The 13,005-nt window shown below is 43.7% G+C and overlaps 2 protein-coding genes across 5 annotated transcripts in view; both read left to right on the plus strand.

The window, feature by feature from the left end:
• The first annotated feature begins 568 nt into the window (after positions 1–568).
• Positions 569–13,005, plus strand: part of LOC148009777 (uncharacterized) — a 44,299-nt gene continuing 31,862 nt past the window's right edge. For 2 of the 4 annotated variants that reach the window (XM_087672534.1, XM_087672533.1), the window contains exon 1: positions 572–2,437. In XM_087672534.1, coding sequence (XP_087528660.1) covers positions 602–2,437 — 1,836 coding nt within the window. In that variant the 5' untranslated portion in view covers positions 572–601. Of the gene's footprint in view, positions 2,438–13,005 lie in introns of all 4 variants that reach the window. The other 2 variants (XM_087672535.1, XM_087672532.1) reach the window with 2 other exon arrangements.
• Positions 9,461–11,905, plus strand: LOC148009778 (uncharacterized). The gene has a single exon (XM_087672337.1). It carries the CDS (start codon positions 9,461–9,463, stop codon positions 11,903–11,905), a length of 2,445 nt encoding a protein of 814 aa, XP_087528463.1.

The following is a 13,005-nucleotide window of genomic DNA, read 5'->3' on the forward strand; positions in this document are numbered from 1 at the left end:
TTATGAGCCTAGTTGGAGGGAAACATTGTTTTGAATTACCTCATGAGGCCTCCTTGCACGAGAGTCATTGTTGGATGGGGATTGAAGGTGTCCCTAGTCTATTGTCTCTATCCCCACTGGAAGCGGCTAGGGGTGTGGCAGTTCCCTTTTAGAAGCTCACTATGTTTTGTGGGACGTTCAAAAGAGTGGATGAACTTTTCCAATGGAGATACCACATATTCTTAGAAAAATCACAAGCTTATGAAAGGGAGCTACCAAGCTTCTAATTGCGATGAGGACTCCAGCCATGACCTTCCCAAGTGCAAAAGAAACCCAATGCTTATGTCATAGTTTCGATGGGATGTTGATTTTGACAATTTATTTTGGTACCCCAACAACTCACTATACAGGCAGAGATAGAGATTCACTAGTTCGTCCACACGAATTGAATTTGACTTCTCATGCTACCCAAACGGATGCTTACTCCAAAGGCTCTTGGGTTATAGTTATGTGATAGTTCTTTAAACAAGCTACCCAAACGGATTCCTGCTCCAAAGGCTCTTGGGTTATAGTTATGTGATAGTTCTTTAAACAAGCTGCCTTGGAGATTCGTATTTGAGGCATGCCTAAAACTGCAAGTGTAAAAGAGCTTTCTGATACTCCCGCCATAGCCCACTTTACCAAACACAAGGGTGTTAGCAGGGTTTTGGTGCATTGCTCGCAGATGCTGCGCCTGAGGACCATTCGAGCGCGAGCTGCCTCATCTTATGTCTTTAACAGGGCCAGCCTCACTGAAGCTCTTTGTGGCGGCGGCGACAGCAGCACGGGCTATGCCTTCTGCTCGAGAACTCATGCGGTCCCCTTCTCTGCACAGCCGGAGCTCGCGCAGGAGCCCGCGGTGTCGTCACCAGATGTCGAAAGCAGGCCTTTCTCAGTAGAGAACGTCGAAAGCAGGATCGCACCACGTTCCTCAGCAGAGAACATTGAAACGGTTCTTTCGTACCATGACCGCACGAAGCACACATTCGAGAGGTATGCAGCTGGACCATCTGGCCTTGATTGGGATGAGCGGCCGAAGCCATTCCGACGTTACGTCCGCAAGTCGCAGCTTATCCACCTGCGGCACTTGCCGCCCATATATGGGAGTGCCACGGATCAGCAGTACTCCCGCATCTTCTCTGACTTTGTTAACCCTTCCATACTTACCAAGGCATCCGTCTCACAGCTAATGTATGACAGCTTCTCCATTTCCGCTTGGAAGAAGGCTGGCCCGAAGACATGGCCTCTTCGCCTCAATCCCAGCAGTGGTAACCTGCACCCCACTGAAGTGTACATCGTCAGTCCGCCTCTGGCTGGTGTTGGTGACCTGCCGTTCATCGCCCATTACACAGCCAAAGAACATGCAATGGAAATCAGGGCAGAGCTACCTTTCGACCTTTGGCAGGACTTGACAAAGGGATTCCCGCCAGGTGTTGTCTTTGTTGCTTTCAGCTCCATCTTCTGGAGGCAAGCTTGGAAATATGGGGAAAGAGCCTACAGATATTGTCAGCATGACCTGGGGCATGCCATCGGGGCATTAGCAATGGCAGGTTGTTGTATGGGTTGGGACTCAGTTTTGTTGGATGGATGGGGCAATCAAGAGCTTGACCATTTGTTAGGTTTAGCCGGCCGCAAGGAGATGCCTGCAGGTTCAGAGCTAGAGGGTTTTTATCCCCAGCTGGAACAGGAGTATGCCCATTGCTTAATTGCACTTCACCCAGGCAGAGCTCATCAGGAAACCAACCCACGAGGCAAACCAGACTTTTCATCACGAAGTAGGCTGAAGGACGATAGTGTCTATAAAATGTCGAATGTAACTGCACCTACTGGGGATGTAATCAGGACAATTCAGTCTCGAATGGCCCAAGTAGAATGGAGAGGGAAGCCAAATCCATTGAGTAAAGAGCACATTTGGTGGGATGTCATTGACAAAGCAGCATCAGCAGCAGTAAAGCCATCTGCACCAATGCTCATAAACTCTAAGCCACTACCACAATGGATTTCTTTCACTTCTACGTACTTGCCACTTACATGTCGGCAAGTTCTTCACAAACGTCGTAGTGCTGTAGCTATGGACAGCAAGTTTGTCTTACAACGAGAGGCATTTTATCAGATGATGTGGAAAGCCATGCCTTCTGGATACAATGTTGAAGTTCAGGGAGATCAGCATCAATTCCCATTTAGAGTATTACCATGGAAAGCAGAGCTGCACATGGCTGTATTTGTACACAAGGTAGTCGGGCTTCCAAAGGGCCTATACTTTTTAATCCGAAATTCTGACCACAGCGAGCAGGTACGCAAGGCTTTGAGGCCAGAATTTCAATGGGAGACCCCTGAGAAGTGCCCTCAGCATTTACCACTGTATCTGCTAGCTGAAGCTAACTGCGAGACACTAGCCAAACAAGTATTTTGTCACCAGGTTAGTCTTTGTTGCTGTTTGAACAAACTATACCATGGCTAGAGCCTGTTGAAAGGCCTTCGGCTTTATTGTTACTTTGAGCTTTACCTAGACAAGTAGGTACTCAAATAAAATAGAAGTTTGTGTGAGTCTAATTGTTTGCAACTCTTATTGTGTGTGTAGATGTTTGTTGATATATCATGCGAGAGAGAGAGAGAGAGAGAGAGAGAGAGAGAGAGAGAGAGAGGTGTGTGGAAGGGAAGGAGGGAGGAAGGGAGTGAAGGATGGAGGGTACAAGTGTTTTAAATGTTATAAGACAAAACATCTTGGCTATGGGTTGTCTCTTATTTTGGTATTGTCACATGGACATGTTTGGTTGGCGCATCATTGTTGGTAGGGAGTCTCTTGATACAAATGTGGCATTAAAGTGCGTAACATGGTGACTCTAGGTGCTTGATTTGTGAATGGTCTTTGGCTAGTGAGAGGTGCATGTGTCGAAAAGGTGCACAATGGCCCACTAGGCATTGACATATTAGCAAGTTGTGTGGCCATCTAAGCAAGGTAACTGCGAAATGTTTCAGCCCCAAAACATCGCACCCTGAAATGTTGTGTTTTACCTTGAAATGTTTCACCTTTGGGCAAGTCCCATGCGAAACACCAAGTGAAACGGTTGAATAATACATACGAGATGGTTTTCTGTATGAACAATGAGTTACAAACTTACACATTTATACTATGCGAATCCTTTCATATCAACAAATGATGTGTATTCTATATAGAGAGTGTCCAAAAACCTCAAAAAAGAAAGAAAGAAAAAGTTTTCCACTTAAACATAATGTTTTAGTGGACTATTTCACTTAGGACATTTCGCATTTTAGAGAAATGTTTCAAGCGTTTTGCGTTTAAGTGCTAGTGAAACATGTTTCGTGGTTACCATGCACTTGAGTGATGTGATGTTCTTCTAAGTGCTTACAGTGCTCATTGGATACGCTTGCATGTAGGTCCTTCTAAGTGCTTGGTTTGGAAGTGGAACTTCCACTACCATTGTACCTCTGCCACTTGACTAAGGGATATGACGGGAACCTATGAGAGATAAATACCCCTAGTGTGGTGAGTGCTTACAATGCTCATTGGATACGCTTCCGTGTAGGTCCTTCTAAGTGCTTGGTTTGGAAGTGGAACTTCCACTACCATTGTACCTCTGCCACTTGACTAAGGGATATGAAGGGATTCTATAAGAGAGAAATACCCCTAGTGTGGTGAATTGTGGAATGAATGGAGGAGTGAAAGTAGGCACAAACTATGTAAAGGGTGGGGTGAGTGGGTTTGTGAATCATTCGGTGATGCATCAAAAACAAAATCTTCAGAGTAAGCACATGAATTTAGAGGTATTATTTGATCTTCTACCTCTAGACCCACCTCTTCTTATATTCACATATTGGTATGGCTTTGGGTCTCCCATGGGTACTTACACCCATAGGCTGCATTTTAGAAGGTGAAATGAGTGAAAGACTAGCTTGACTTGAACCATACATACCTTGCACGGGATCTGATGGAGACATTAGATATCTCATAGTTTCCATATGGTTGTGTTCTCTTTTAGCTAGTAGTTTTGGATCTTGACTAGCTTGGAATGCCAGGCCTGACTATTATCCACCTCTCTCCAAGTTGTAGACTCAATTGTTGTGTGCTTCTAATTATTTGTGTTCCCTCCATCTCAAGATCCCCCAATATTCTTTGTAAGTGGTAGAATAATAATCCTTCTCTTCGAGATATTCCCTTGTATTTCTAGATGGAGGTTTAGGGTACGTGAAGGGGTGAGTGGAAGTACCTAGGTAGTGTGCGCGGCAAAGGAGGTGTATTCAGCAATAGAGAGTGTGCAAAGAGAATGGAGACTCGAGATGGGTGTATATTAGTGTGGTACACACAGAATAAAATAATGTATTTATACTTGAGGTACGATACACTTACACCCACAACACAAGGATGTGGTCACATGCACAAGTAAATTTATGTACGGGAGCGGGAGTAAAAGGGCCTTTACACCCAACAGCCTCCCACTTAAAGGTCCTTAGCGAACCTTTAACCAACTTCCACTAACCGAATGCAATGCTCATGTTGAGCCTTTGCAAGACCCTTAGTGAGAACATCTGTAGGGTTATCTTGTGTTCTGATCTTAGTGTGTGTGACTAGACCATCATCTAGAACCTATCTGATAAAGTGATACCGCACATCAATATGTTTGGTACGTGCATGAAACATGGCATTTTGAGCCCAGCATATAACACTCTGGCTATCGCATCCAAGTACAAGTGTTTTGGTGGGCAGCCCAAAATCCTTGACCAAACGACAAAGCCAAATAGCTTCTTTTGAAGCTTTAAAGTTTAGTGGCTAAAATATATTCAGTCTCAGTGGTAGAAAGCACTACTATTTTTTGTAATCTAGAGCACCAAGAAATGGCCCCACTAGTCAAGGTAAATATGTACTCGCTAGTAGACTTGCGAGTATCCAAGTCACGTGCCATGTCTGCATCACAATATCCTTGGAGATCTAATGTACCCTTTCCATAGCAAATACATTTTCTTTGTGTGCCTTTAAGGTAATGGAAGATGCATTTCATTGCCTCCCAATGTGCTTTGCTAGGATTTGATGGAAACTTGCTCACAATGCCCACTGCATGAGCAATGTCAGGTCTAGTGGCACATGAGTGATCCACAAGCTGAAGCATGAGGAACACCCTTCATAAAGCTGGCTATCTTATCATCTTTTGGGCAATTTGCTTTGCTAAGCTTAAGGTATGGTGGTACAGGAACACCAAGTGGCTTAGCATCTGCCATAGAGAAATGATCAAGTACACTTTTCTTTTGAGAGAAATAAGAGTTGTTGCTCTCTATATCTCGTCACATGCACGCCCAAAATGTGTTTAGCTGCATCCAAGTCCTTCATGGAAAAAGCTGAATCCAGCTCTCTTTTCAATGCATTAACGTGGCTTGTATCCTTACCAGCAATAAGCATATCATCCACATAAAGCACAAGGATTACAAGGCTTCCATCATCAGCCTTCTTTATATATAAGCAGTGATCTGCATTGCTTCTTTTAAACCCATGTGAGAGCATAAGGGCATCAAATTTTTTATACCACTGTCTGGGAGCTTGTTTTAAACCATACAAGCTTCTCTTAAGCCTACACACCAAATGCTCCTTGGCATAATAAAGCCCTTTGGCTATTTCATGTATAGCTCTTCTTCTAAATCACCATGCAGGAATGCAATTCTAACATCCATCTAATCAAGTTCAAGATCCATAGATGCTACAATAGCAAATGATACCTGAAGAGTGGTCATTTTGACAATAGGTGAAAAGACTTCCTGAAAGTCAATCCCCTCTTTCTGTGTATATAGCCACAAGCTTGGCTTTGTATTTGGGTTTGCCATCCACACACTTGATTTTATAGACCCATTTATTAGGAATAGCTTTCCTATCTTTGGGCAATGGAACCAAATCCCAAGTATCATTCTAATACAAAGATTTCAGTAATGGGTCCACATCCAAAGGAATGTCAATGACCTCATTATTTGGTTGCTGAATTGCATTTCTCGATTGTTGTAATTCATTTTGAGTATGCTGATTTTGATGCCCAAAGCTGATTTTCAGCATCCCCTTGCTGCCCATTGTCATTTGGCTCAATAATGATATGTTGATTATCAAAATCAGCATCAAATGGAGTTGAATTTCCAGTGGTTGGTTGTCTCTTCTTCAGGAGGGAAAACCAATAGTGGCATGAACTTGCAAGATGCGAAGACAAGCTAATCCAAGGTTAACACCTTTTCCTTAGACAGAACCAAAGAATCTAGACCTATTTGGTAGCAACTCCCTGAGAGAAATAGGTTTTGCACACATTGCCAAAGATTCAGCCATGTGGATGATGAGTGTTACTTCAAGGTCCAAGGTCTCCTAGCTAAAAAACCTAAGCAGACAGATGCAAATGTATAGTCTAGTGGGGCTACGCCTCTCGCTTCTACTTCATCTCCTCCCTCAGCACTAGTAATTGCTGTTGGACATACGGCATGCGAACAGGCTCAAAAGACAATCTCTTTCACAACCCCTGAGGGATTGTTTAATTGGTGTAAGTTCTGATCCCATTGCACTTCATGTATTCCTCTCACCTTCCTCTTCACCCCGTCAGAGGCATTTTATTGGCAGAGATTTGCTACTGGGTTATGTGATGGTGACCACACTCTTAGACTAGCATGTCTCTAGGTCCCTTAGGATAGCCTTGGTTAGTCTAGCATCCATTTTTTGTACTGTTAGAGTCGGGCCTATAGGATTCATTGTCCTTAGCTTTTCCATTGTTTTGTCTTCCGCTGCATTTACTCACACACATATACATTCATTGTATTGTACTTTTAGTTAGCTTTGTCCTTTTGTTATGTTTTGCTTTGGAGCATCTCACTACTAACCTCTGTGCTTGAGACGTGGGGATGCGTGTCGTTTCTTGCAGGTTTGCTCTGGTTCTTCTTGGGCTTGAGACGTGGGGATGCGTGTCGTTTCTTTCATGGTTTCATCATCCTAGGAGTGTTTGCTCTTCTTCTAGCATGTAAACTTTTCCTCCTGCGAACGAATCGTGCAACATCTCTCTTGATGCTATCATGGTGGTGACTTCTACCTTGCTTTTCCAACAGGGTGCTTCATTCTTTTCATCATCATCTTCTGCCATTCATCTTGGTTCTCAACACCACACGAAGACTAACATTAGACTCCTCTTTCTCTTTTGGCATCTATATCCAAGTTGAGAGGGGGTTCCTACCCTTCTTAGTATTCTAGAGGCTTTCCCACTTTGTCTTAGACATTTGCTTCCTTCCCCCCCCCCCCCCCCCCCCCCCTCCCCCCCCAATTGTACCTTTGCCCTTTGCATTGCATGATTTCATCATCTTTCTACTAGGGCGCTTGGGTAAGTGACCAATTTTTCCATGAGGGACACTATCCAAGTGACACCTGTTGCATGAGCATTCTTTAGCATGTAGCATACCTTTGTATCTCATTGTGTAGAGGACCACTTGAGCAGATCTTAAGCTGTTTCCATTGGTGGTTGTTGTCACCACACCACCATACTCCTTCCTCACATGGATACCTCATCACCTTTTTTTCTCGTCATCAACACCCTTGAGTGGATGGGTAAGCTTGTATTTTTTTGTGATGTGTTGGATGTAGCCTCTCTACCCTCGTCTTCTGGGTCCCTGTTACTCAATTGGCCGCATCCCATAAAATTTAACTCACTTTTAAAAAAAAGGTTCAATGTGGTTCTGTCATAAGATTGTGACAACTATTACCTTTTTGCTGATTTCTTTATTACTACTTTATTTGGTTTTTCTTTTTGGAAGGATCCCTCTTGAAATCTAAATGCCTGAGTTGCATGGCCAATATGTGAAACGGACAGGAATGTCCAGTGAGTCAAGACTGGACAGTTAAGGTCCAGTACAAGTCTGGAAGAGACTGATGGCACTGTAGATTGACAAGCCTGGAAGAGACTTGTGAAAGTGTATATGGACAAGTGTGTTGAAGAACTAGCCTGGAAGAGACTAGTTCAAAGTGAAGATGGACAAATCTCCAAGAGATTAGTCCATGTGGGGTCATCAGTGGAAATTCACTTTCAATTGAGCTACATTGCAAATTTGGATGTAGCCATAGTCTGCAAAGATGGTCAGAAGACTAGTGGGGATACAATGGAAGCAACTCCTAAAATTTAGGGAGTTACTATTTTTGGACCCCAGAATCTGTTCGCGTCATTATCTTCGTTTTTGCACGAGGATTAATTCTCTGGTCTATGTCGAGGTCAAATTTTGCACCGACCATAGAGAATTTTAGACCGAAAGGCTTAACAGGAAAATTGTTATATGTATGCCATGTGTCACAAATTGGGCATAAATTCCCAAAAGAGAGAGAAAGAGAGCAGCACAAAAATGAGTTTGAATGCGTGAGGGGCAGATGGGAGCATGGAACTCATGGGGCTGAGGGCAGATTGCTGCAAATACATCAGCTATGGAGGGTACTTCTTCATCTCTGACTCATGTACAGAGGTTGAGCTTGCTCCTCCTAGGTCACTCTCTCCTTATCTGAGCAGATGGATTATGTACAGTGTTGTGGGCTGATCAGATGGATTATGTACAGTGTTGTGGGCTGATCAGATGGATCATGTACAATGTTGTGGGTTTATGCATAATTGCTGAGGCAAGAGCCTCTTGAACAGGTACAAGGTTTGCTAATTGCATTCCCAAGCAGATACTTGTGTGGAAAACACTGTTTTCTTGAGATTTCTCGCGTGAAATCTCGCAAGATTCAAAGGGTAAGTGGCCCATAAGGTGCAGGAGCCCGTTGGCTACGCATACAAGTGATTGGCAGGTAAAACAGGGGCCAAAACAGGAAATTACAGCCTGCTGTATATTTTTGCAGGTATGGGTTTTTGGACATTTTTGGTGTCTATTTGCTCCAGAAGCTTCAAGGAAGCTCCAGGGACACTGTACATGTATTTTGGAGCAGTTTAAAGACAAAAACCAGAAAATGCAGCGTGCTGAATTTCTTACCAGGCACTTCATTGAGTGTGTTTAGGTGTATGGAGGCACCAATTGAGTAGGGATAATGACCAGGTCAAGTTGTACTGCCGTTATGGTGTCGAAATCGGGTTGGAAGTGTGTTTCCTTCTCCACTTTGTACAGGGACAGCTTGTAGGCAGGTTATTGTGGGATTATCCCTTTGTTAATGAATAAAGAAATACTGCAAGGGGCGCCTGACTTAGGGGCCAACAGGGTGTCTGTGTCGCAATAGGAGCATTCTAGCTTCCTGTATTTCTTCTTGATTCTGTGTCTTTAAGTTCAGGTAAAGTGGGCGACTGTGAATTGGGTGAAAGCATTTATAAATTTTGGTTGTACACTACCGCCCTTTCCAGTGAACATGCCAGTTACATGGTTCCATTGCCGGGACATGAATCACTTTTTCCCTAAAGAGTGAGCCAGAGTCTGTTTGGGTGTAGACACTGAATTGTGCATTATGGTTGATAGAAAGGAAGACACCAGAGAGGAAGCGTCTTCATCACAGGAGATCCCTGTTGTTCATGAGGTGGGAGAGTCTTCTAGACCTCCACATTTTGTTACTCCTCCTGTTATGGTTGAGCCACAAGTTCTTACGGCTTCTTCTATGGATGAAGACATTTTCAAGACTCAGTTAGTTGCTGCTGTGAGTATGTTTACTCAAGTGATGCAGAATCCAAGGTTTTTGGCATTTTTGCAACCCTCCCTTCCTTTACAGCAAGTTGGGCAATTTGCAAAGATTTCGGATCCAGTAGAGGTCCAGGATAAGGGTAAGCATGCTGCAGATTCAGTGGAAACACCAAGGCAGCTTGCGGAGTCAATGGAGACTCCAAGATTGGTTCCGACTGTCCAGGAACAGGTGGCGGAAACGCTAGTTACACAGGCATTGCCAGTTCAGCTCGCCACTTTACAGCAGCCAAATGTTGGCTTAAATGGACAGGGAAGCAGTTTTCAGGCTTTACCACAGGTTTTCCCACCAACCTCTGTACATCCTGGTTACTTTGGAGGTGGATCTGTATTTCAGAGTATGGCTGGTTATGCGCCTGGAAACCAGATTTATGTACCAGGAATAGTGCTTGGGGGTACACAGGGTTTTATGCCAAACCCCATGTATGGCAATATAGGCATGCAGCCTGGATTTCAGGGAGTTCAGGGCAGTTTTGGCATGCCACAGGGCACTTTTGGTATGGCTGGTTATCAAAATCAGCAAGCAAGTATTGTGTCTACAAGCCCTGTAGTCAGTGGTCCGGCAACTTCCATGCCACCTGTTAGTGTTCCTATGTTACAAGCATATCCTACGGACCCTTTGATGGCTCATGAGAAGCCAAAGCCATACAAGGAAGGTGGTGCAGCCGTACAGTTTGACATCTTTCGAGGATTTGAAGATAGGACTAAGGCTCTCTCTTTCTTACAGCAGTTTGATGCCGCATTTGTAGGAGGGAACTTTACAGAGCCTTCTAAGGTCCGGAAAGTTGCCACCTTTCTCAAGGACAATGCTAGTCAGTGGTGGAGTACATTGTTGATGCAAGGACATGCTCCTGCCACTTGGACTTACTTTAAGCAAGTATTTGCTTCTGCTTGGTTGACCAATGAATTTGAGATCGATGTTATGTTAGCTTGGCACAATTTGGATGCATCTAAATGCAAGGATCTGGAAGATTATAACAAGAAGTTTTGGGAGGCTCCAGTCACTTCTTACAGGGTTGTGCCATTGACCGAGCAGATAGAGAAATACTGCTGCGGGCTGCCCAAGGAACTCCGGAACTATTGTACAAAGACAAAGGTCACCACTTTGACTCAGTTAATTGAGAATGCCAGCACAGGAAATGCATTATTGCTGGGACAGTCAAGTGGTTTTGGGGGCAGCATTAAGCAGGACAAATCTGAGAAGTTTTCAGCAAAGAAGCCATTTGGTAAACAGGTTTCTCAGATTTCTCAAAGCACAGTTAAACCTTGGCAGTTCAAGAAGAAGCCAGCCAAGTTCTTTGGACAGCAGTCAAAGGACCAGAAAAAGCCTTTTGTGCGCAAGTCTCTTGAAGAGAAAAAGGCTTTAATGGCTGAGAGGAAGTGCTTTATCTGTGAGCAGACTGGTCATATTGCGTCTAATTGTCCGGACAAGAATAAGAGACCAGTTGATGATGATAAAGAGGACAGGAAAGGAAAGAAGCCCAAACCTTTAGTAGGTTTAGTGCCAGATATGCTGGGAGACAAGCCACACTCGGATGCTAATGAGCTTTGCAGAGCTTGGGGTAAAGTTAGGGATCAACATGTACTCATTTTCTTTGATCCTAGAGCTAAGGCAAGCTTTATCTCACCAGAGTTGGCTTCTACTTTGGGCATCAGAGCAGATGAGATGGGCTACACAACAGAGGCAGGGTTGGCATGTCCTAGCCACTCAGAGTCTGTGACACCCATTCTTGGAAAGCTGCATCTTCATATACAATCTTATGTTGATGCAGAAGAATTTTATATCATGCCACTTGAAGGTTGTGATGTCTTGTTGGGAATGCCATGGATGTTCAGAAAGCATGGTGTGTTGGATGCCTTTAATAAGACACTGACTTTGGAACATAGGGAAAAGACTCATGTGCTTGATGTGAAGCTTAAAGGAGGGTCTGTACCTGTTGTATCGGCTTCTGCCATTACATCTATAATAAAGAATCATCTTTCTGCGTACTTGATTTTTGCACGTGATGTCAAGGATAATGATGAGTCAAATTTCTCTATGTTAGATAGAGACAGGTCTGCTTTCTTGTCTCAGTTCAGTGATTGTTTTTCTGACTCATTACCATCACAGTTGCCACTAGAGAGGTCTAAGGATCATGCGATAGATTTGGTGCCAGGCAATAGCCCACCAAATAGACCTCCGTATAGGGTTAGTGCAGCCCAACAGAAAGAGATTTGAGCCAGGTGAATGAGCTGTTAGAAAAAGGGCTGATTCAGCCAAGTTCATCTCCCTTTTGCTCACCAGTGCTCTTAGTGCAAAAGAAGGATGGCTCTTGGCGCATGTGCATAGATTATCGTGCGTTGAACAAGAGTACCATCAAGAACAGGTTCCCCATTCCAAGAATTGACGACATCCTTGACCGTTTGGAAGGAGCGTCAATTTTCAGTAGGATAGATTTGAAGAGTGGATGCCATCAGATCAGGATTAAGCGAGAGGATGTGCATAAGACTGCATTTAGGACCACGTTTGGTCTCTATGAGTTCTTGGTAATGCCATTTGGACTTACTAATGCTCCTGCTATGTTTAATCGAATGATGAACAGGATTTTTCGTCCATACAAGCAGTTTGTTGGTACATTCTTTGATGACATGATTGTCTTTTCAAAGAATGAACAGGAGCATAGAGAACACTTGAAAGCAGTCTTTGATGAGCTTCGCAGTAATAGGTTGCTTATCAATGGCAAGAAGAGTGAGTTCTTCTTGGAAGAAATCCAGTTCCTGGGGCACCTAGTGTCAAAGGATGGTGTCCGAATGGATCCTGCTAATGTTGAAGCAATTAGAACATGGCCAGATTTGAAGACTGTCCATGATGTTAGAAGCTTCTTGGGTTTGTGTTCTTACTACAGGAGGTTCATCCGCAATTTTGCAGAGATTGCTTTACCTTTACATGCTTTATAGAAGAAAGGAGTCTCTTTCCAGTGGACACAGAAAGAGATTTCAGCTTTTAATCTTCTTAAAGAAAAGATGACTTCTAGTCCAGTGATCATTCTGCCAGATCTTAGGAAGTCATTTGTTGTCCAGTGTGATGCCTGTGGCAATAGCATTGGTGCAGTGCTAATGCAAGATGGCCGGGTAGTGGCTTATGAAAGCAGAATCTTGCGAGAGCCAGAGAAGACTATGTAGGTCTATGAGAAAGAATTGTTGGCTGTGATTCATGTGCTTTCTAGTTGGAAACACTACCTACTTGGGGCAGATTTTGTTGTCTAGACAATGTTTCATTTTTAGATTGTGCATGTGGAAGGCAAAAAGAATGTTGTGGCTGATGCTTTGTCAAGGAAG

Source organism: Lygodium microphyllum, chromosome 30 (assembly GCF_053477565.2).
Source record: "Lygodium microphyllum isolate KBCC chromosome 30, Lygodium_microphyllum_v1.1.10, whole genome shotgun sequence".
Taxonomy (NCBI): Eukaryota; Viridiplantae; Streptophyta; class Polypodiopsida; order Schizaeales; family Lygodiaceae; genus Lygodium; species Lygodium microphyllum.